The sequence below is a fragment of the Vicugna pacos genome, chromosome 3 (genome assembly GCF_048564905.1).
Source record: "Vicugna pacos chromosome 3, VicPac4, whole genome shotgun sequence".
NCBI lineage: Eukaryota > Metazoa > Chordata > Mammalia > Artiodactyla > Camelidae > Vicugna > Vicugna pacos.
The window spans coordinates 85,896,234-85,920,509 of record NC_132989.1 but is presented as its reverse complement, the minus strand read 5'-3'; the positions used below and the strand labels follow the sequence as shown (position 1 = coordinate 85,920,509).

The 24,276-nt window shown below is 37.6% G+C and overlaps 1 protein-coding gene across 7 annotated transcripts in view; it reads right to left on the bottom strand.

Moving 5' to 3' along the window:
* Positions 1–24,276, bottom strand: part of ARL15 (ARF like GTPase 15) — a 386,198-nt gene that overhangs the window by 225,852 nt on the left and 136,070 nt on the right. For all 7 annotated transcript variants that reach the window (XR_012071492.1, XR_012071493.1, XR_012071494.1 and 4 more), the window contains one exon: positions 13,417–13,476. Coding sequence is in view for 3 of the 7 variants with exons in the window: in XM_072958699.1 (XP_072814800.1) it covers positions 13,417–13,476 (60 nt within the window). In the remaining 4 variants the exon portion in view is untranslated. The remainder of the gene's footprint in view (positions 1–13,416; positions 13,477–24,276) is intronic.

Here is a 24,276-nt window from a genome sequence, read left to right as displayed (position 1 = left end):
TTTAAATCCTTTAAATCTGGGTAGTACTCAATGCTTCCTATATAAGGCAATGTAAAATGATTTTCCTTTTATCTCCTAAGAGGAAAACCATATTATATAATTTTGTTTTCAAACAGTCTCACTTTATTAAATTGGCTCTTAAAGATTAAATGGGAAGATTGACCATTAGTCTCTGACAAAAGCTTTGGTAGAGAAAAACTTTCAAGGCTTGTTAAGATCACACCCTCACTCTCCAATGCATAAAAAATATATATATGTATATATGTGTTATATTTTAATACATTTAGCCTCAGATTGAGCTGATTAGAGAAGGACAGAATTAGCTGGAACAGAGTCCCCAAATTATTATACTGTAACCTCTTTCAGATCAGAATACAAAAAAAGAAAAAAAAATTAAGGGAAAGTGACATATATAGTTTCTTTGATGTTGTTTTTTCCTTTTTTCTACACTGACCTGAAGAGAAACAAAATTCAGAAACCTGAAGGAGAGAAAAGACATAGGGTGGGAAGGTTCAGCCATGCAGAAAGCTGTGTGTTGTTTTAGTTCCATGAAGTAACCAGACTAGGGAAGAGTTAGGGTCCTATGTAGATAGAGGTTAAGAAGATGTTTAATACCTGAAACAAAAAAAGACCGCTGTGAAGAAGTTCTGAAGCTCAACGCATCAAAACATGGAGCCTGCCTAGGACAGGACTAGGACAAAATATTTAACCTTAAAAAGAGGAGACAAAGTTGCTTGAAACAAACAAATAAAAACACATGAGCCCTGGCAAAGGCTGACAATTAAATATGTAGAACACAAGAGGTTTCTGCCTCGGTATCTGGAATTCATCTGAAGTATTTGCTGTTTTCATGTATTTCGCCCTGAATTGTTATTCCTTCATTTTTGGTAGAAGTATGGGGCTGATTTGGGGTCTTCCCTCTCAGCTCCCTTGCATACACGGGCCCGTTCAAAGACCTGACGAAATAAAGAAAATAACTTCACCGAATAAAAAGGTTCTTGTGTACAGTATTGCTCTTTTAGCCACAAGATGATTCCTGGTACAGTTGGGTCACAGTATGATTCCTGGTATACCTGAATCCCCCAGTGGATTCATTTGATTTCTTTCTTTTTTTGAGTCCTCATCCAAATCTGTAACAAGAGTTTAACTAAGCTTCATAATAAGTAACACACATGATAAACCCAGAAAGAGAAAACAAACTTTTGAAGGAACTGTTAGAAAACCAATTTATTATATACCAGTTTTGGAGAATGAGGAGTAATCGACATTTCAATTCTTAAATTTCAGCTGTTGCTGCCTGTAGTCATTCTCACCCGGATCTAAGAACACTGCAGAATTGAATGTTTTCAGTGTTTCACAGCCTGAGCCTCTCACGATTTTTTTACGGACACATCTAGATTCTAAAGTGACTAGGAAATTTTATCTGTATCTGTTCAGAGATACAGATAAAATCTTTAGGTAATTTTCTGGATTCTAGATTTAAGGTATAATCATTCTAGATCTTAACACATTACCATTTAAACAGATTTTCATCTGCTTAAGAAAAGACCATGCCCCACAATTTGATAAATTTTGCAAAAATAGACAACTTTATATAAAGGAGTAACAGCAGCAAAGCCCACATTTAAAAAATATAAATGCATCTATCTAATGATTATCTACCTTAAAAATCCACATTTATCTGACAACTAAGTTTCCAAGAAGTCTATTCTGCATTTTTATCTTCCCAGCTAATATTAGGTCCATCCTCACTTACTGAGATTTAATCTAATTAGTAAGAGGAAAAAAAGTATTGATACTGAAACCTATGTAGAGGACTTTGGAAGAAAAAGAAAGAAAACTGAGACAAGAAAAGATTAGCACTCAGCCTCTAAGCCCTGAAGTGTGAACTGTTTAATACTATGGTAAGCCCATCACCAGCTCTGACTGTACCACAAACGATGATTTTGAGATAAAGGGGTTTATATTTATGTATCTCAAATTTAAAAAATGTCATCACCTTAAAGAACAAGAAAGCGGCAGTGGTGGCTCCCACACCAAAGAACTTGGGATCACTGGCAGCAAAGTACAGAGAGAAAAAAATATTTTACGTTCTACCAGCTTACCATATTATGTGTGGATTATTATAGATAAACATGCCTTATCAATCTTAACCAGGCATTTTGTCGAGACTTGCAAAAATGAAACAAGGGGAAAATACAAATGAAAAATACACTACTATTTATGCCAAAATAAGGTCAGGTTAAGAAATTTTAACCAGAGGTGCAATCCGGAGAGCCTAAAATTGGCTCAAAATACGTTAAAGCAGTGAAGACCATTCCTGAACCAAAAAAAGGTATTTCACACACACACACAAAATATATTTTAAAAATACTAATTATTCTAATGTGGTTTGGAATCAGATGCTTTCTAATACATTAGTTCACCTTAGTGTTATTATTATTGGTTTTTCCCTTCAACCTCCACCTTTCTCTAAGACTTGCATGTTGCCAATTTCAGAATCACCAACACAAATATTTTTCAGAAATATAACTGTTAGGATTGGGAAGAGAATATTTTATAACTATGGTTTTGAGCATCTCTATGGAATGTACCACAACTGGTTTATTCTGAGGAATCTCTCATTCTTTGTATAATGAATCTGTCATACATATTTCTTTCATTAATTGAGGGCTGCTGAGCACAGACAAATCAATCTGTCTTATTAGCATTGAGATTTTAAAAATATACACATTAAATTGATGGATTTGATAACATTTTGATCTTACAGTTTTAAGTACTTATATATTTAATCTTAACAATGCAGCTATATATGATTATCCAGAAATTGGTATTTTTCTTTCTGAGTCTTCTCCCAATTACATTTATCTTTTTTTAAACCATGAACGTTAATGTAGCCTATTTAAAATAACCCTTTACTGGAAAGCAGTTCAAGAAAAGGGCACTAAGTCCTCCACAAAACATACTTCCATGACTTTTAACCTGAGATGATTGAAAGAGTATCTTTCAATTTCTAGGGGTATAAAATATTTTTAATATTAAGTCTTACTGTGGTATAAATGACATAGGATAAAGTGCACATATTTAAAGGATATGATTTGATAAATTTTGACATAATGTGTGTATCTGTGAAACCATCACCACAATCGAGATAATAAGTGCATCCATCACCCCCCAAATTTTTCTCATGACCCTTTTAATCCCTCCATTCCACCCCTCCCCTTGCCTCCTGTCTCTATCCCTCAGGGAATCACTGAGATATTTTCTGTCACTAAATATTGGTTCACATTTTCTAGAATCTTATATAAATAGGATATAAATTTATTCCAGTATGGGAATACTACTCTACATGCTCCATTGTGTCTGGCTTCTTTCACTCTGCACAATAACTTTGTGATTTCATCTATGCTGTGGCATGTGCCAACAGTTCACTATTTTTTATTGCTAAATACTACTTCATTGTATGGATATACCACAACTGGTTTATCCATTCACCAACTGATATTCACATCATGTCTAGATACGGACTTTTCTTGGCACTCAGAAGATTCACTAAATCTCAGTATTCTTTTTCATATTTGAGGCTCTTTTTCTATTATTTCTTTGATTATTTTATTCTCTCTAGTTTTTCTTTACTCTCCTTTTAGAGCTCTTCATAGAGGGATGTTAGAACTTCTGTAACTATTTCCTATCTCTCTTAAATTTTCTTTCAGACTTCCAAAGTACTACTTTCCGCAGGCATTCTGGAGAAATTCCCTTGCTCAATCCTTAGTTTCACTAAGTTACATCTAACGTCAACTGACGTTTTCATTTAAAAATTTTTAGTCACATTTTGGTTTCCAAAATTCTAAACTATGTTCTTTTTCATGAATATAAAACCTTCCATCCCTCTGGATGTCTTCTTCTGACCACTCTATTACCTCTAGGTCCTTGGAAATTTTTTTCTTCTGACTTTTGACTGGGTGTCTTTCTTTCGTGGTGTTGGTTTTCCTCATACTGTGGTATGTTATGATTATATGCTTATCCTCTGAAAATCTCTGTTTGCCAGCCATTTTGTTTACCATTGCCTGTTTCCAGTGATTAACAGGGACAGACAAGCGGCTTGTCTCCCTTGTGTGTGGGCTTTCTAACCCACCTGGCATTCAGTATATCACTGGGGCACTGCCCCGCCTCTCTGAGTCTAGCACCCACACTCAAGTATTTAGTTGTGGGTAAACACAGCTGCTATCCACTACCTAACACAAGAAGAAAAGAAAAATAAAGGCATGGCTCCAAATGTAAAGCCTCAATTAATAACTTTGATAAGCTCCCTGATTAATAATCCTGATGAATTCCCCTTCTATTTCATGTTTCCATTGTCTGTACCTCAAGCTTTGTCTTGCTTTCCTTTCTTTATTACAGATTTAAGTCTATCTTTGTTATAGATTCAATTTATTATTGCTTGTTTTTTGTCATTTCATGAGATTTCGGCAAGGGAGGGAGAATAGACCTAGTTGCAAAAAAAAAAAAAATCAACCTTCAATTTTCAATCATAAAAGTTTCCCATACTCATGTTAAAAAAAAATTAACTTCATATGAGGTTAAATTCGTCACATTATTACCTCTCACAACAATGCCATAAACACCAGTGAATCCCAAAATTAAAATAATCAAGCATCTTCAACAGAGCCTTTCAACAATATTTTGGACCTTAAAAAATTAAAAGGAACAAATTTGTGACACTTCAAAAACAAATCCTACCAGTTCTATTTTGTTTGGCTCCAGCATGTGTCAGAGAATCAATCCAGTCTAGTTAAGTGATGAATAGTTACAAACATATTATCTCTTCAACCATTGTCAAGCTGCCATTCCAATTACAGAAATCTAGTAAGCTACTTAATTTTTATGAGAACTTCCATAATTGTTATGGTCAACATCACTGTCCCTCAAAGTAGCCAAAGAAATGGGTTCAGAAGAGTTTGTGTGTGTTTGTGTGTGTGTGCACATGTGCAAGGCAGAAAGTGAATCCTCAGGGCTCAGCATATATTTAGTATCCGTTAACTTTTCACTGAAATGAATTAAACAACAACAACACATTTTGCCTTTGAAGGATTTACCATTACTTTAGCATCCTGGGGCATACTTTAGCAAATTTCTTTCTAGTTTAGAACTATGGATATATTTTATACTACAACAAACCCTTAAGATTACAGTGTGCTTTTCAGTTCTTCATAACTTTATACAATTTGGTAAATACTGTAAAAATATTGAGTGTAAGATGCAATTAGGATCATATAGAGAGGATAAAGATAACATAACAGAGGAAAAAACCTAGGAACAGATGGGACAAAAGTCAAGGAGGTGACAGCGGGCTTGGTTTATTATGGACAAGACTGTATACCAAGCCCACTGTCACTTCCATGACTTTCATTTCATTTGTTCCTTTTCCTAGACTGCCTTTCTGTGATGCCTTCTTTGTCCTTTCTATATGATCCTAGTTGCATCTTGTACTCAGTCCTGTTACAGTACTTCCCATATCAGACTGTAATGTTTCTCAAAGTAAAGAACACAGTGACAGCAACTTTGTTAAGTTTGTATTAGTTATTTGTTATTTCATGGATGTACGGTCTGCCTCACACTACACACACAAAACAAAAACTGAGATTTATTAAAATACCTACTGTACAAAAAATAAAAATAATTGACAAAGTCAGGATTAAAGGAAAATAGAGAAAATAATTTATAGTCCTGCACAGTTGTTAGTGACTGGTTCTATGATTCCCAGAGGCTGAAGCGAAGTAGACACTATAAGTAATTATATAAAAAATAAACTAGTTGTGTTATACCAAAAAGAACAGTTATCAGCATCTTCAGCTGCTAAAAAAGAAGGGAGCGATGGAAAAGTTCAATGCCTTGCCCAATGTCCCCTGGCTTGTTTTGTTAGAGGAAAATACTGGTCTCCTGACTTCCAGTGCTGTTGCAGCAATATCACAGTGAAACCAAATACACAATGAAAATTAGTTGCTATTATGGCAATCCCTGGGAGAAACAGAAATACCTATTCCCCTGCGAGGGATAAGAAGTTAAGCTAAGAACCCAACACAAATGTTCTGTGAGGAAGTTTGGTAGAGCTAGAAGACAGGACATGACCTGATTGCCCCTAAGGAGGAAACAGCAGTGAAGCAGCAACCTCAGAGGCACGTGAGATCCCTACTGCCAAGGTGGAGGGCAGAGGGCAGTGTGTGAGAGGTTTAAAACGCCAGGAAACTAGTTTCTAGAACATTCGATATATATACGTAGAGTCTGAGAAGAAGCAAATTGTTAAGCACTATGCTAAACTATGACTGGGAAGACAGATTTCAAAAAAATTTCCTAGGGCACTTCTCCAGAAGAAAACAAAAATTAAGGTCAGGTCTACATCAGCCAGTAACAGACTTCTGGGCCCCTAGATTCATTTATTTGGCTCTGCTGACTGTTTGGCTCCATTTTCCCTTAGCAAGTGTAAAAAACGCTTGAACACCACCACCCTGGGATCCTGTTCAACCAATTCAGATAGCTGTGGCCTTTTAACTCACATCCAAGTGACTTGGCTTTATACCAATATCATTTCCCCTAGTAGAGCCTAAGCCTAAGTGAGAAAGTACACAGCTCAGGGAGCCAGGAGTTAACTGGCTGTTCCCATTCCATAAAGGTCTGCTTCTTTTCCTAGATAAGGAAACAATACTATAGCAAGAAGTTTCGATCATTCAATATGACATATCACACTGGATCCACAACTATAAAAAGAGAATTAGTGGGAATACCACTGTCTATTCTTAAAGCATCTCTCTTGAGGGGTTTTAGGCAATTAAACTTTTCTTTTCCAGCCCAACCCCTTGGGAAATAAGCAGTGATGATTTATTCAGACTTACATTTTACAGATAAGAAAACAACAACAAGAAATTCAAATGCAGAGGGGGACAGAGTGCATTAAGGCTACACTCTTCTTGCTGAACCACATTTCCTCCTTATAATTATACAGCACATACAGAACACACACATTTACTTGTATGGAGCTGACTGTGATTGAGATTACAGCACGGTCCGAAGGTAGCCTGCGGACCTGGCCATACTTGGGCCCTCATCACTCTGTGCTGTCATGTTCCTTTGCCAGGGTCACAATTTCTTGCCTTCTCTTTCACAGATATCTATGTCTGGAGATGTCTCAGTTTTTAAATGGCAAGTTTCTTTCTCCTACACAGCAAAGAACCTACAAACTCCACTTGTCCCTTAAAGCCAGGTGGTCGTAATAACCTTTCCAAGTCCGTCTGCCTGTGCTGATTCTTTTCCTAATACACAACCAATTTATTGGTTTATGTTGTCTTGATTCCTCCTCTTTGTGGTATAGCATGATCTTCAGAGCTAGTGGGTACGTTAAACTAATAGGTATTTAGTTGTATTAATTTTTCAATAGGAGGTGGTAGTGGTGATTTAGAGGAAATAATAATAATGTACACAGGATTGTGAGATTGCATCAGATAAAAATTAAAGGGCTATTCTTCCCTCCAAAATAAGTTTTACTAAAAGATTCTGAAGGAAGAAAGTTTTATTTTGGTGAAAGACATTAAATGGCCTGGGTACAAAAAGCAGAAATTAAAAGAAGCGGGCAGCAGTGCCCCCTGGGTTGTCTGTTAAGTAGTTTGCCCTGTACAGTTTCTGGAGAAATTAAGAAATGCAAATAACCTGGACAGATTAATGGCAGCTGAAGATAACTAGCAGGATACAAAGAAACAGCACCTTTCACTATGAGGAGGCGTATTCCTCCAGGCAAACAAAGAACCAGGACAGAGTCAACATCTGTTTCATATAACAGCTTGGCTGCTGAAAGAAGCAACCTTTAAAAAATGGCTTAGCTGACAATCCTCAAAAACCATTCAATCTCTATTGCATGGGCTGAAGTAAATGGGTAAATGAACACAACCTGCACTTTCCATACTACTCTCACCACCTTTTGAACAAGAAAAGTTGTCTTCTCCTTAGAGGAGAAAATAAAGTGCAAACAAAAATCCTCATGAACTTTCCTTTTGATTGACAACTAGCGGCAATGAAAACTGAAGCGGAAAGGGCAGCTAACTGCTTTGTAGCATTTCTTTGCCTTTTCCAAAGTCAACTGGGAAGACAAGACTGCTAAAGAGTATACTGGATGGGGGTGGGGGCCAGGATAGGGGGTGGGAAAACAACTCAGACATAACTCATTAGAATATTAAGGAAAGAAAACAAGTCATTTGGCACAACCAACCAAGATTCCAGAATTCAGTCAGAGAAAGAAAAGGGAACATGATGATGTCTGGTTCCTTATTGATAAATGGTAACAAATCACACATGTTAAGAAATGAAAATTTTCCTCTCTGGATTCTATCAATTGGTACATGAAATTTCAAAATCATGAGAAGACCACCGACGAGCGCATAAAAGTCTGTTCACAGATTTAAGAACTGGAAATTTCTAAGATGAAAAATTATCAGAGCTGTGATGTCACTGCAGTGTGACCACTGCTTCCAACTCAGTTAAATGCCAGATGCTTCACTTCCCTAGTAATGTGGTTAAAATACATAAGCCAAACAGAATGAAAGCAATTAAGAGGCACTGTGACAGACAGAAGAGATTTTTCAGGTGGAATACGAAAACAGAAGGAAAGGCGATATGGTAGAAAGGGATAAAAACATTCACTATCAACACTCCAGTGAGGTCCCTTCCAGGGCCTTTTCAGTTTAAACAGGTATACAATGAAAGAAAAAATCACCTTGTCTAGAAGGCAGAGAGGTGTGACCACAAAAAGAAAATGCATTCAACATGTGATTTGTGTTATCCTCAGAGACCTTGGGGAAACGGGACTTTATCAAAAGGTGTTTTTTTGGGGTGTGAGGGAGTAAGGGTATAATTATAATAAAAAGTAAATCTTCCAGAAGTGTTAGCTATGGGTCAGGCAGTGTCCAAGTACTTGACCCACATTAACTAATCTAAGTCCTCACAGGGATTATATGCTGTAGGAAATATTATTACCACATTTTACAGATAAAGAAATAGAGATAAAGGGGAATAGACTTGCCTGGAATCATACAGAGTATCTCGGCTTTGAAACAAGTCACTAGGAGGAAGGAAAATCCTTTGAGAGATTAATTTATCTGTCTACCCAGGATCCTGCTTGGTGTCTTGCACAACATCCAGAAAAATAAAAATAATAGAGCGAGACAAGCAGAGTAATTAATTAAAGCTTAAAGAGAAAGGCTTGAGATTAGTTTAAAAAAAAAAAAGAAAAGCTCCCCAAATGAAAAAAAACATACAGGAAAAAAGTTCCCTGAGCATTACTACAGAATGTCCTCCAGAGGGATCAGAACACTCAGCCTAGCTGGATGGTATGAAAAAAAAATCCCTTCATGCATGGAAGGGATTGGGGGGGTGGCGGTTAGAGCTCAGTGGTAGAGTGTGTGCTTAGCATGCACGAGTTCCTTGGTTCAATCCTCAGTACCTCCTCCAAATACAAATAAACCTAATTACTTCCCCCTCATTAAAAAAAAAAAAAGAATGGAAGGGATTAACTTACAAATGTGTTTTAGGCCTATAAGAAATAATATTTGGCTTTAATCAAGGAGAGAAGGACACATTTAGAGTTTTCTCTTGTCTGTTAGCTTGTCTACGCAGGGACTATGCCTGCTTTGACATTGTTACCTCCACCATATTCTAGAATTCAGCCTGAATCCATAATATGTACTCAGTAAATATCTGCTGACTGAATGAATCAAAAGAATAAAAGAATATGAAAATAACATGTTGATGGAAGATCCTGAAAGTCTGAGGAACTACCTTGAATAAGGTAAGACTTTGCCTCAGAAGGCAGTCTTGAAGAAATCAGAAGAGGGAAGCATGACTTCAGCACTAGTCAGAACCACAAGAATAAGAGTTTGACTTGAAAGACCTCTAAATAAAGAGATAAAACAAATGATAAAAGCTGCTACAATAATTAGAAAGTCCTAGACGTTTTGAGCAGGGTAAGGTGTTTATGTTTTATCAATACAGTGAGAATGATACCAGCACAGAAGACTTTAAATTGTTCATATAATAATAATAAAAGAAGCAGCAGACAACATGTGGGCGGTCTCTGTACCAGACACTGGGTACAGTGCTTTCTGTATTGAGTACACTGGTTGAGTGTAAATGCTCAGATTTGACTCCTACACCTCCTTTTCCAAGTAACTTTGATCAAGTCACTTAATGTCTAAGCATCTAGGTGTCCTGTGTCTCACTATCTGTGAGATAACAATAGCATCTATTCTCTGGGCATCAAATTGCAAAGATTAAATGAGAATGTGCGGGAAGAGAAGACAGAAGAAATTTCAGAGTTTCAATTTACGTAAGTATAATTGGTACAGCCTGATGGGTATGACAGGTAAGCTGAGGAGAGCAAGACATTCTCAAAAGAGTGAGACAGGACTCACCCATCATACCACCAGGCTGGACTAGGTCTATCTTTGTGTCATCCCTTATCTTATATTTACCCCCACTTAATTTCATTATTTTCAAAAATTTCATTAACATCAAATATTTGTTTTCATGAAGGTCTCCATCACTGAACCATGAGTCCCTTGAAGACAAGATGTGTTCTAAATCTCTTTTATTCCCAGCTCCTAAAATCCTGCTTGACATACATAAAACTGCACTAGAGTGACTGCATGAACAGTAGGAAAAGACCATATGAGAAAAATTGATGTGAATGAGATTTATAGGAATTTTTAAGTGGAAGTTGTAAGGAAAACTCATTAAAAGAGAAGACTGATAAGAACACAGAATTATGTACATATATATAACATATAAATTATGCAGGATATACATATACACACACAAGCATCTGTCAGTGTGTGTGCACAGACATTAAGTCTGTTAAGATCTACCAAAAGTGACTTTCATTTAATTTAACTCCATTAGTCATTGTTGTTTCATCCTGTGCCATTTCTTCTTACTTGATAAGGAACACAAGGTCATGCCTCTTCCTATTTTGAAGAAGTGAGAAATTAAACTTAAGGTTGGGAAGTGGGTGATGGAGAGCCTCGGAAATATCTTGAAAGGGCAGAGGAAGGAATTAGTGGGAAGGAACAGGGGTCATGCCAAGCTCCTGAATTAACCATAGGATGTGCAGAACTTCCTGAGAATTCTGCACTTCAGCGTCATTTGGGCTCTTAGTATCTGCCTATCTTTACACCTAATTTCTTGAGTTTCTCCCTTGATTTCAGAATTTTCCCCTGGATTGACAATCTGATTGAACTCTGACTCACCTGTCTTCTGAGCATATCTCTGTTGGTGAATAATGGTTTCATATCTGCATATATTGAACTTAAGACACTTAATTCTTTCCTCTTGAACTTAAAAATCCTTGGGTCACGCAACCTCCTCTCAAACCATTTGATTTTAGGAGGTCATAATTCTCCCTAAATGCCACATACTTTTTGTTAGGATGAGCCTCTTGGTATATAAGATTTACTCTAAATCCCAGGAAAGCTACATTCTCTACATGTGTTAGCCTACTTTTCACACATTCTTGGCTGAGATGTGACCTAATGCTCAGTCCCACTCCACACAGAGTAGGTCTTCAAAAAATATTTGACTAAAGGAATTAGTGAGTGAAAAATCAAGGATTGCACTTCACGTAATATACTGGTTCCAATCCTTGAAGCTCCATCTTTTACTTACATCTCTCAACCTCATCACCAAGCAGGAACAAACTAAAGCATTACTACCAAACTCTATCGTATCTTCTTCATTGTAATTTCCTGAACTGACTGAATTCTTTGTTAACCTGTTTACATTTCAGCAACTGTCAGAGCACACATAGTTCTTTCAGCAAAATTAAACCTTGTTTGGGAATAGACAGCTTCCTACCTTATACACTCCTGTCCTATAATTTGATCTTTTGAATTGTACTGAATTTCAATGGCACAGAGTCAAGATTATAATAAATTCCTTGATGTATTCACTTTTCCTAATTGTCCAGATACATTCATTAATCATGTATTACTTATATCATCCAATTAAACATCAATAATAAACATTTTACCAATTAATCAACAGCTTCATACACCTGGACGGTATTCAAAAAGAATTCTGCATCTAGCCTAGTAATAATAGACTTACTAATTATCATATTTTAAAACAACAGAATTCTCAAACCATTCATTTTGATTCCATGGATTCTTACTCTATGTCCTCTGATTTTAATAGAGAAGCAAAGAGTCAACAGAAGCCACAAATACTAAAATACTCAACCTAAAAGAACTGTCTTAAAATTCTTGCATAGAAAAGTTATTCTATTACAAGAACATTCATGTTTTATAATTTTTGTTAGTCAAAACGACAAAACCAAATGTCAAAGGAAAACCAGAATTTATCAGTCATGGTTGATTTTAAATATTAATCATATAAAAGTCAAAGGTGGCTATAAAACAGACTGACAGAAATATGTTTGTCCTACGTACAGCTCTTTAAAACACGCACCTGAAAAGATCAGCTAATACATTCCTAGAGAAAAATTAGAAGGGATCAAACACTATTAGAATGGCATAAGTTTTGTGTTCCCATTTCATCAGTCTAAAAATAGGTCACAGAATGAGCTTTTTACAAAAAAAAAAAAAGGGCAGATTGAGGGCAATATCACAAAGCGATTAAAGAGACAGATGAGAACTTGTTTCTAAGTCGTTAAACTCACCAATATTACACTGCACTCCAGAGCACTCACTATTTTCCTGGGCCATTAGAGACTTGAGTAGGTTCAGTGAATTGACTGAATTCTTTGTTAACCTATTTACATGGGTTACATGGGTAACTGACGTAAAACACAACCAAAAAAAAAAAAAAAAAAATCCCAGACAGAGAATGTAAGGACAGACTGAGTGATGTATAGTATGGGGAGCAGCCTATCCAATAAATGTGCTTGCCCGGCAAAGAGCCCATTGGCAAAGATTATAGGAACAAACACATTCTGAAAAAATCTAATATAAGAAAACCTTCAGTATGACTACAAACTGCTTTAAAATACAGTTCTTTGCCCTGCATAATATATAACTTATTTTTCTAAGATTATATTAAAACTCTCTTCATATTTTTCACTAAGACTAAATTTCACTCAATAAGTAAAACCAAAAGAATATAGTGTATGAAATGGCACCAATAGTGTAGTTCTTTAATTCACACAAAAGAAAACAAAGTTTATATTACTTAGAACTCTTCAACAACCTTTAAAACATATAGAGAGGGAAATATTTCTAGGAAGTGTTATCAAGAAAAAAGGTAAAACTGAATCACGTCGTAGAATAATACGTCATCGTTATGTCTTAATTATATGTAACACTGTAATATGAGCTTAGTAAAAGTTAAAGCCAGTCATAGAAATAATTTTAAATGATATACCTCCAAGTTCTTTTACATTCAAGATGGCATTCTGGAATGGCACTGCTTTTATACTAAAACCTAAAATTAGAAAACAAAAACAAAGAATTAGCGACTTAACTTTTAAAAATGTGTACGATGCTCAAGGAGGGAGGGTATAGCTTGGGAGTAAAGTGCATGCTTAGCATGCACAAGGTCCTGGGTTCAATCCCCAGTACCTTCACTGAAAAACCAAATAAACCTAATACCTCCACCCTGCAAAAAAAAAAAAAAAGAAGAAAAATAAAAAATGTGTAAGATACTCATATCATTTTTTAAGGCAGATTAAAAAAGCTCATGTTTATTTCTATAGCTCATATTTACACCAGAAACATAATTTTTGAGATAAGTTGATAATCCAATATTATCTTCTACCACTAAGCAAAACCTAGTTGTATGTTACAGCAAAATAAAACCCTTTTCTTCAAAATATTACCTCACTTTTTAATATATAATGTCACTTGTAAATTTTATCAGTTGTGAGAAAGACACTTGGAAGTATCAAGAAAACTTAAAGAAAATATTAAATCTACCAGGACCTTTGCGTCTAATTCCTAAAGTTAATTTTCCTTCACATATAACTCAGCATAGAGACTAAGGTATCTGAATTATAACCATCTCATACTGGAATTACATAGTATTTGTTACCATTTTCTTTTAAGGACATGGTTAAAATCATACATAATTTTTTTCTTAAAAGTATAATCATAATTATTTATACATTTTATAATGCATGTAATAAATGACTTCTATTATAAAAGTGTATTTAGGAGTGCAGCGTTGTGATTAACTCTGTATTTAGGACATAATTATCATCGTCTAAGTCAATCAATTCAGTTCTAACATATGTGACTGTGCAGTTAACTTTACATAGACACACAAACCAATATATACACTAAACATTTCTGAAAAGATCCACAAGAAACTAGAACACATAATGACTGTCGGGAGAACTGGGTATCTGGAGGTCAAAACAAGAGAGAGATTCTTTTGTCATTTGAATTTTTTGCATATACATGTACTTCTTTTTAAGTTAAAAGCCCTACTAATTTTAAAAAAATTTTTCAGGAATTTCTGAACACCCAATCAATTTAAAATTTTAAGCATTATTCAATACAAGATAAATACGGTACAGTCCTCTTTTCAAGATTACCAACAGAATAAAAGGGAAAACATGCAAATCTTTCATTTGAAGACATGATGAGTGCCTAGAAAGGTAAAAAGATGTTAAGTACAATGTGTATAAGAACAATTCGTTTACATGGTTTTTGCTTTACTTTATAAAATAGCAGGTCAGTAGGTGCCTTATTATATTCCACCCTATTATTACTATTCCTTTGTTGTATACTGTCCTAGAACTTTAAGATTCTACATATTACCTTCTAATTAAGAAAGTGAATACCATGTAATGGTTACAAGAGTGACTTTGGAGTCGGAAAGAACTAGGTTTTAATAAGCTCTGTGACTGGGCAACCTATCACCCTTGGGTTTCACCCTCTGTAAAGTGGGTATGATAGTATGTATCTACGTCACAAAGTTGTTATAAGGACGAGATAATGTATATCTTCTGCCTGAATATATTACAGATTCATAGGACAGAAATTCTGGTGCTTGTTTATTAATCAAAGTACTTAGTTGGAGCTGTAAATGTTACCACTAAATGAAAAGTATCTTTGTGGGAGTGATGAAAGTATAAACACTTGAAGTTTGTTGTACAGAATGTAAATGTTCATCGGGCTCTCTAAGAATCTTCCAAAACATACCCTTCCTGTGTGGGTTTAATGCAGACTGACAGAGTCGGTATAGCATTTTGGTTAATGGTACATGCAGTCACTGAATCTTAGTAAAGCAGGAGGAGGAGGAGGTGGCTCCCTGTGACTGAAACACAGGCACATACCTGAGCCTGCAAGAAAGCCTCTCCAGGTGTCTGACCTCTGGGAAATCAAGGAAACTCAGTGCCAATCACAACACTCCTGCTAGCACTGAAATCTTCCTACAGGAGACTTGGATGTTTGAATGTATATACCTACCTCACAGGGGCACTTAATATGGATTAAAAGGCAATGATTGTGAAATGTTTAAAATGAAAACCCTATGCATGTGCTGAACAGTCTTTCAGTGATTATGTTCAGGACAACCCAAGGATGAATTTTCCAGAGAAATGGGATAGACCCCAACTTCGAAAAAGAAACAGTTACGGAGCATACCAGCAGTGTTTAATCTGCTTTGATTCTTGAAAGCTGACAATATGCAGGCACCCAGAGGGAAGTAATAGCCTTCCGGAAATAGCCACACCCATATGCAAAATACAACTTTTGTAATTTATTAATCCACAAGGCAGATTATATAACGGTTACCATCTTTAATCCTTGCACAGACTCCGTAATAAACTGACTACAAAAATGTCCTCACGTGTTCACTCTAAGTAAAGTAACCTAGCAAAGTTATTTATAGGCATATAAATGTTTCTGCAGAATACTCATAAATGTTTTCTTTGCACATAGAACATGTGTGGCTAGATTTATACTGCAAAGGTATATACAGTCTTCCATTCTGCTGCGTTTGTATTATTTTTACAATATAGCTGTGGTAATTAATGTTTGGAGGGCGAAGCCTAGACTACCAGTTCAGCAAATAAGAGAATGTACTATTGATGTAAGAGAGTATTTCCCTATTTCAGTCACTGTAAATGTTTGAAAGGATTAAAAAAAATTAAAATTTAAAGACACACTTTCAGTTCACCAGAAGGGCAATCAAGAAGGGCAACTATCAGATCAGCTATATCTTATTCCTTTGCATTGAGCTGGATGAGGTCAAAAAGGGAAGTTACTGTCTGGTAGTGTTACTAAGGTCAATCCATCCAAATTCCTTTCTCAAAGGGTTGCCTTGAGGAATAAAAGCCACTGGCTTCCCTGGGCTCTAAAGCAAGAATGTCTGGGTTCAAATTCTGGCTCTACCATTAGTAACGGATTTTGAGCAAGTTACTTAATTCCTCTGTGCCTCAGATCCCTCATCTTTACAGCACATTCAGTGCTGTAAAGTTTTTTTTTTTAATAAATAAAACTAAAAATCCAGAATACTGATGGTCATCGAATGACCACTGGAAGCTTTCTCCCAATCAAAATCATGTGTGTCCTCAAGATCAGATATACTCTGAAAGCAGTAGTAAAAATAAGAGTTGCTGAGGTAGCAATCAACAACAAACATTTATTGAGGACTCCTATAGACTAAACATTTGTGGTCTTCTTTAACACTTCTTTCCTTCTCAGTCAATCAATCAACCAATCACCAAAGCCTATTCATCTACTCAGCAGTTCTCCAACACACCTACTTCTCTCCATCCTCACAGCACAACAATGGTCAAGCCCCCCCCCCACCACCACCTCAACAATTCCAAGAGCCTCCTAACTAAACTCTGCACCTGCCTCCTCAATCACCTCACCACCTGAGCATAAGTGATGCTCCTCCTGAAATGCACTCCTGTTCACATCACTCCCCCAGTTAAAAGGGTCTGATAGCTTCTCACTCCTCACGATATATTTGGAAACACCTAAAAAGGCCCTACATAGTCTAGTATTTCTTTCCTTTGTTAGGCTTATTCTGTACCATTCCCCCTCCTTCATATTCTTCAGTTCCTAAAACAAGAGATGTTCCTTCCATCTGAGGGCCTTTGCACATACTGCTCCAGAAGTGTGTGTTCTTTACCCTTCTGGCAAACTCTTCAGCCTTCAGGTGGTGTTTTAACTTCACTTTGTCAGGCAAGCTTTCTCTGGTTGTCCTGAAATAGGATCCATGTGCTTCTAGCACTCAGTACTTCTCCCACATGATTTTCATAGGTCTAATTACATATCGGTTTATTTGTTTTATGTTTTAAATACTGGCTAGACTGCAAGGATTCAAAATGGAGAAACAGTGTATCATGTATCTTGTATGCCATTGCTAGGTCATACTAGGATCTCAATATGTGTTTAAAGATCTATGCTAAGGGTTTATATTTATAGTCAGCCCTCCATATCTGAGAGTTCTGCATCCATAGATTTAACCAACTGCAGATTGAAAATATTTGGGAAAAAATTTCCAGAAATTCCAAGGAGCAAAACTCGAATTTGCTGTGCAGAGGCCATCACTGACATTGTATTTACATTCTATTAGGTATTATCTGTAATCTAGAGATGATGTGAAGCATACAGGAGGATGTGTATAGGTTACATGTAAATACTATATTTTTACGTAAAGCATGATGGAATTTTGACATCTGCTGCGGGGGGGGGGGGGAGTCATGGAACCAAATTCCCCTAAGATACCAAGGGACGACTGTATTTCTGAATTTACCTGTCATGACAATCCTTAAGTGTCTGTAACTACCGTTCCAGGAAGAAAGTCAAGTCTAGAAAGGTTAAGTGCTTGGCCCAAAGGACTAAGTGCTATATTTAAACTTGAACTCAGGTCTCATCACCAGAGTCCACCAGAGCTCCACACTATAGTTCCTCCTCCGTATACCAACCAGCTGAGAGCTTACACTATTTTGTCCAGTTTTGAACCTAAACACTAGAGGAGCAGACTGGAAAAATACACACTTGCCTAGTAAACCCATGAGTTTATTTTCCCTCCTATGTATAAACATTCCAAAGAACCAACCTAAGTGTTCTCAGGTCTATACTACATTGCCTTATTAACGGAATAAATGGAATAAAAATAATAGTATGAGTTAGGAGAGTACTTTTTTATAGATATTATTAATAAAGCCAAGAACTCAGGAGCGGAGGGAAAATGTCCAACTGACTCAGCCACAACAGTGTGCTCGCTCTGTTGCTTCTTTGAAAAAATAAGCGTCCTCTGGTGCTCTTCACAGGGAGTCAGTGTGCTAAAGTGACAAGGACATACCTAGAAGTCCTAGCCACACCTCTTAGACTCACTAGCCACTTATTTTTTCCAGACCTTGAATCCCTCATCTGCAAAATAAGTGGACTAGATTAGCTTCTTAAAGTTTCCTCTAACATTAGGGGTCCATTATTTATATTTAACCAAAAGGAGGAAATAACAGTAACAACTAAGTCAATTATCAATGGCCTCGAATATTTGGCTGAAGGCCTCATGAATAGGTCTCCCGACTCCATTCAAACAATCTGATGGCTAAGGCCTAAGTTACATAGTCATTTTTTCCTGGCCTATTTAAGCTACATTAGTAAGACTGAAACCTCCCCTAAGATTTAACCCCACAAATTTTAATAAATATATGACTTAGTAACTCTTTGGGGAAATAATTGTTTGCATAGACTTTCAGTTTTTGTCTTTTAGCCCTCAGATCCAACAAAGCCTGTGATACAAGGGAGACGGATCTGAAATTTTTTATGCAAGGAAAGAATTACTGGAATCGTAACAAAATTAGGTTTGAGAGGGAGGTTAGTCTATTTTTATTCATTGTGTGGAACACACGAGTGTTTTGCTTGGACCTACAGGCCATCCTCCAACCTCCCCCACCGCTGACAATACACAAACAAGTCTGCACACAGGTACATAGGTGCTTGGTGTGCGTTTCTGAAGTTCCTGGGCCACTCTAACAATGGGCTTAAGAAAAAGACATTCCATCGATCTGGTGGCCGTGACGTGGACCCAGGATACGATTTATGCCATGGTAGTTTTGTGATATTTGGATAACGGTCTAGTGAAATTCTTCTAAATATGATTTCAACATCATAAAAGGAAATTTAATCTACCAGCGTTTATAAAACACAACCCTTCAGCAGATACCAAAATTTAACTTTTTAACTCATTTCTTTTAACACATATGCAGCTAATACTAAAGTTATTAAAACATCTTGGTCACATTTTCATGAACTTTTTCTGTATTTCTTTCAAATTATCATAATTGTTTTCTATTTTAACTAAATGACATGCAGCTTGACAAATTTTCAAGTATAATAATACATATCCCGAGAAGAGATTTTCAACCTTTTTCAATTCCAAGTGTTCTGTTTTCTCTAGGTTATTCTCCATGTTACATCAATATATTATCCTAAGCTTTTAGATTTCATTCCTCTGGTTTAAAAAGAAAAACAGAGAATGTTGTGTAATCTACAGGTTAACAACCCCTTTTATCAACAAATTCTTTGTGCAGATACAGTCAAGGAATTTACTCTGGAAAAAGTTCACTTTTGTTTCTAGACCAATGTGTAAGCTACTCAATTTTTTTTCTCTACCAGCAGGACCTGCTCTTTGCAGGATTTTCTTGGGCCTTTGAGTTTTGACAATTTAAGTATCTTTTAAAAATTATGTCAAAGTAAAAGATTGCTGAAGTTAACAATCCAATAAAGTTTGAATTCCCTTTACTTCTGAAGAAAAAGCAGGCATTCTTGCCTTGCTGAATTGGATGGACATACCTTTCTTGTGATATGTTTCCACTTTAAGAAACCAATTCTCAAGGTATATTACCTTTTCAACTGTTCCAAACTCTTCCAACAAATATTTCATTCTTAATTGGCTTGATATAATCAAAACTTTATAAAATAGAGAAATAAGAGAATAAAATTTCACACATAATTCAACCATACTAAGAAAGCCCATTGTTATTTTTGCATGTTCTTTTCCAGTTTTCAATTCAAAACTAAAGCATAGTTTTGCATGTTAATTGTCCTCTCCAGAAGACTGTATACATTTTCCAACCTATGGTTACTTTCCTAGTTTTGAATAGTTTCCTCATGTGCAGCCACTGAATGCTTTGATGGATACAAGGCAGACCCTGTGCAGATCTCTAGGGTTTTCTCTCTGTCCAGCTCTCTCTCCTCTGGAACTGCATGAATCTCTCCAACTCTCAGCTCCATCTCCCCAATGCAAGGAGTCCACCGAGCTCCACTTCGGTTCCCCCTGGACCTGTGCCTTGGCCTGGGAATGCTCTCCAGGCAGTAAGCTGGGGCGACTGTGGGGCTCAACTCATTTGTTTCTCATCTTTCAGGGATGACTAACCCTTGATGCTTGATAGTCAATTTCTTGAAAACTGTTTCATATATTTTGTCTGGTGGTGTTGTTGTTACATCAGATGGGAGGTTAAGCCAGTTCTAGTTCCTCTGTCTTGACCAGAATCAGAAGTCTTTACTCATTCTTGCACTCCCTGCCCTCCACTTAATGTCTTTGGTGTTTCCTTCTCCCCTGATCACCACCCTTACATGCCTGTCCACTAGCATGCCCATGTGGCACCTTCCCTTGCAAAACTAAACTCCCTTGCCACTGCTTTCTCAGTTTCAGACTACCTTCTTAAGAGAGGAATCTATGTGCAATCTTAGCCAAGGGGCCAAGGAGTGAAAAGGACAGTCTATACCTCATTTCCTGCTTGCCCACCGCCCTCTCATGCTTCATGTTAGTTTCTACTCCAACACTCCTCTGAAACTGTTGCACTTTTGATCATTAACGACCATACTGTCAACACATCCAATGGCCCTCTCTCAGATTTTTGGCTTTGGTTTATATTACTTAACTCTGGTTCTTTTGAGCTCTTAGTCCCATTGGACTTCTATGATCCTGTATATAACTGACTGGTTTAGATTCCTTATCTAGTGCAGATGCTACAATGGAAGCTCCAAATGGCAGGGGTATTTGTTTGCTTTGCTCACTGATGCAGCCTCAGTGACTGTATCAGCGGAAGTCATGTAACGGGCATTCAATAAATGCTGAAGGAATGAGTGAAATATAGTTGGTGCTTAGTACTCTTTTCCTCCCTCTCTGCCCTTCAACCCTCAACAATCTCACACCAATCCACAGTTCAGTTGTCTCTCAAATCTAGATCTCTAGCTACAAACTCTCTCTAGTCAGCAAGCCTTTTGGCATTTGGATCATTGTTGGAAGTCCTGCCAATACCTCAGAATTAGCATGTCCCAAATTGAACTCATTATCATTTATCTTCAAACTGTCCATCATGTTCTCCTCTCTTTTTATAATTCACTCAATCACGAGGCTAGAAACTGAAGTCCTATTTCTTTCCATTTCTTCTCTATCTGCCAGTATCACTGTCACTCTTAGGGGATCAACCACATCTGCCTCTAATGCCCCACTCCCATGGTTCCTGCTGGATCAGCTCTCCACACTACTGTCTCTCCCAACAGCTTCTCTAGTCTCCAGTCTTGGGTCACAACACTTCCCACACCTCCGCATTGTGGGCCCCCACCCAGTAAGATCACTAACTTTCCTCCAGACACACTCTGCACTTTCCATCCTTACTCTCCACCCCCTATTCGTCTCTGCTTAGCTCCTACCCATCATACGAGGCCCTACTCAGACGAGGTCTTCTTTGATCCCCCAGATGAGAAATGATCACTCTTAAAATTTTCATTTTTACACCATCAAGTAGAGCATGTATCATATTCTGTCTCAGCACCTGGCATATATTAAATGTTCAGTAAGTGTAAGCTGTTTATCATTAGAATCCTAACCCAGGTGTAAACTTCTTGATGGCTGAGACCTCCAAAGAGGCCTGCAAAAAGGCACTGGGCCTGTTTCAGAATGAAGACAACTCACAGAAGGCTCAATGTCCAAAATGTTCGCCAATTTATTATCTAATTCATCAGAAAATGGTACAACTGGTTCCCGTAAAAGGGAAACATTAAAAAACTGGAAAAAAAATATTGTAATTTATAAATAATAAATTGTAAAGTTATTTACATATAACTTTCTACAGTGTAATTCAAAACTGTGCCCGAGCAATACTACTTCTTGCTTACACCTCTGGTAAGTGGAGAATGTATACCTGTGTTACTCGTACATTTTTGGGGGGAAGTTATTTTGTTTTACAAGAACTGTTCAGTTAATGAAGTCTACATAATAACTTAATGCATTCCTCAAAAGACATCCACAATTTTACAAGCAACCAGAAAATAATACTTCCATCAGAAATCCTAAGTCTTGGGTACCACTCACCTTCATCTGAAGGCCTGAACTGCCATCCCACATCTGTCACTAGCTGGGTGACCAAAGCCATATCACCATACCTTTGAGCCTCAAATGATTTAAAGACAGAATATGGAAAAAGAATCTTACCTACCATATAAGGCTGTTATGAGGTTCACAGAGGTATGGTATTTTATGTAAAAACACACTGATTCCATTTACTGTGGTCTGCCTATTCACTCAACAAGCATCTTAACTACCTCCAAACCTTGTGCCGGGATCTGCATACAGAAAGCTAAATAAGATGCTCTATCTGCCCTTAGGCACCTACACCCCAGGGTGGGGAGGCAGGAGTGTCAGCAGTGTTGCAGGCACTAAATGGGAGAGAGACGGACACCGCACAGTGGGGGAACAGGGAGTGGTCAGTTCCCTCCAGGGGAAAGGAACGTACTTAGAAATGGCTTCATGCAACAGGACACACTTGAGCCCTGCTCATCCTCACTGTGGTCTCCAAAGTTATCGTGAACTCCTCACTTTTTCCTTATCCTTTAATCAAGCTAAGTCTCTGTTTCTTCACAGGTACACAATTTCTTACCTACAATTCTAACTTCTGGAAAGCTTTCAAAGCCTGCAAGTTTCCCAGAACTTACTTGGTGGCAAAACGCGACCTTAAACGATGTAAGGCTCTTGGTCATCGATATTCTTCCTTCTTATTAGGAAATCCTAGTTAATGGTTCCATCATCCACCCTCCACCCAAGCCAGGACTTGAATCACCCTTGGCTTCTTTCTCTTTCTCACCCTCCAAACCCAACTGGCCACCAAGCTCTGTCAATCCTAGCCCTCAAATAAGCATCCATTCTATTCCCTCCTCTCTTCCTCCAGCCCACCACCATCACTGCCTTAGTTAATGGCTAACAGCGGGTCCCACAATTCAGCCTCCACATCATGGCTAGCGTGATGCTTCCCTAACGGCATTAGATCATACAGTTTCTGCTTGCTTAAAACACTTTGATGTCTGCACTATCTACAGACAAAGCTCAAATTCTTGAGTGTGGTATAAAAGGATTGCCAAGATTTGGCCGCTGCCTATGTCTTGTGACTTGATGCCTGGCATTCTAGTAACTATGCACTGCAGCCACACGGAAGTGTGGTTCCCAGAGGTAGCAGTCTGAGCCCCTGCCTTGCCACAAGCTCTCCCTCTGCCCCCAAATCCCTTCTTCTCCCAGCTCAGCCTCTTGCTCCTGCTTGTCTGCCAGGCTTGCTTGTCCTCAAGATCCAATGTAGAAAACTCCATTGGGCATCATCCTTCCCTTCCCTCTTCCAAGGAAAACTGATCATTCCTCTTCCTTCATGTATTTCTGGACATGAACTTAATGTCTATGTGGCTGATAGACTGAGTCTCCAGGAATGCTGGGATCACTGCTTATCTCCAGTTTCTAACACTGGACCTAGCACATAGTAGGTGCTCAAAAAAAATCTGGTTGAATCAATAACCTTTTTAACTTTCCCAGACACTGTCTTGCCCCCACTCCTTCCCTGTCGGTTCTCCCACAGCAGCTCTGGTTTTCGTCTCCTACAATTATTCTTCCGTTGTTTTCTCTAATTAACACCTGTCTTTACTGCTTCACTTTTCAGAAGAAACAGAGGAAGCACTGGGGAGTGACAAAAGCTCTCTGGAGCACTTTGATATTTTGGGCTGGATCATTACTTACAGTGGGGGCCCGGCAGGTGCACTGCAGGATCTGAGCAGCATCCCTGGTCTCCACCTAAAAGAACTCAGTAGCACCTTCCCCCAGCTGTAATGACCAAAGTGTCTCCAGACATGGCTAAGTGTCCCCAGGGGAGCAAAATCTCCCTTGATTGAGAGCCACTGCCCAGACTGACTTTTCTCAGTCACCTCAGGTAATAACATGGTACCCCTGATCAACGGTCCCTGCACCCACCATGCTCTGGATGCAAATGCT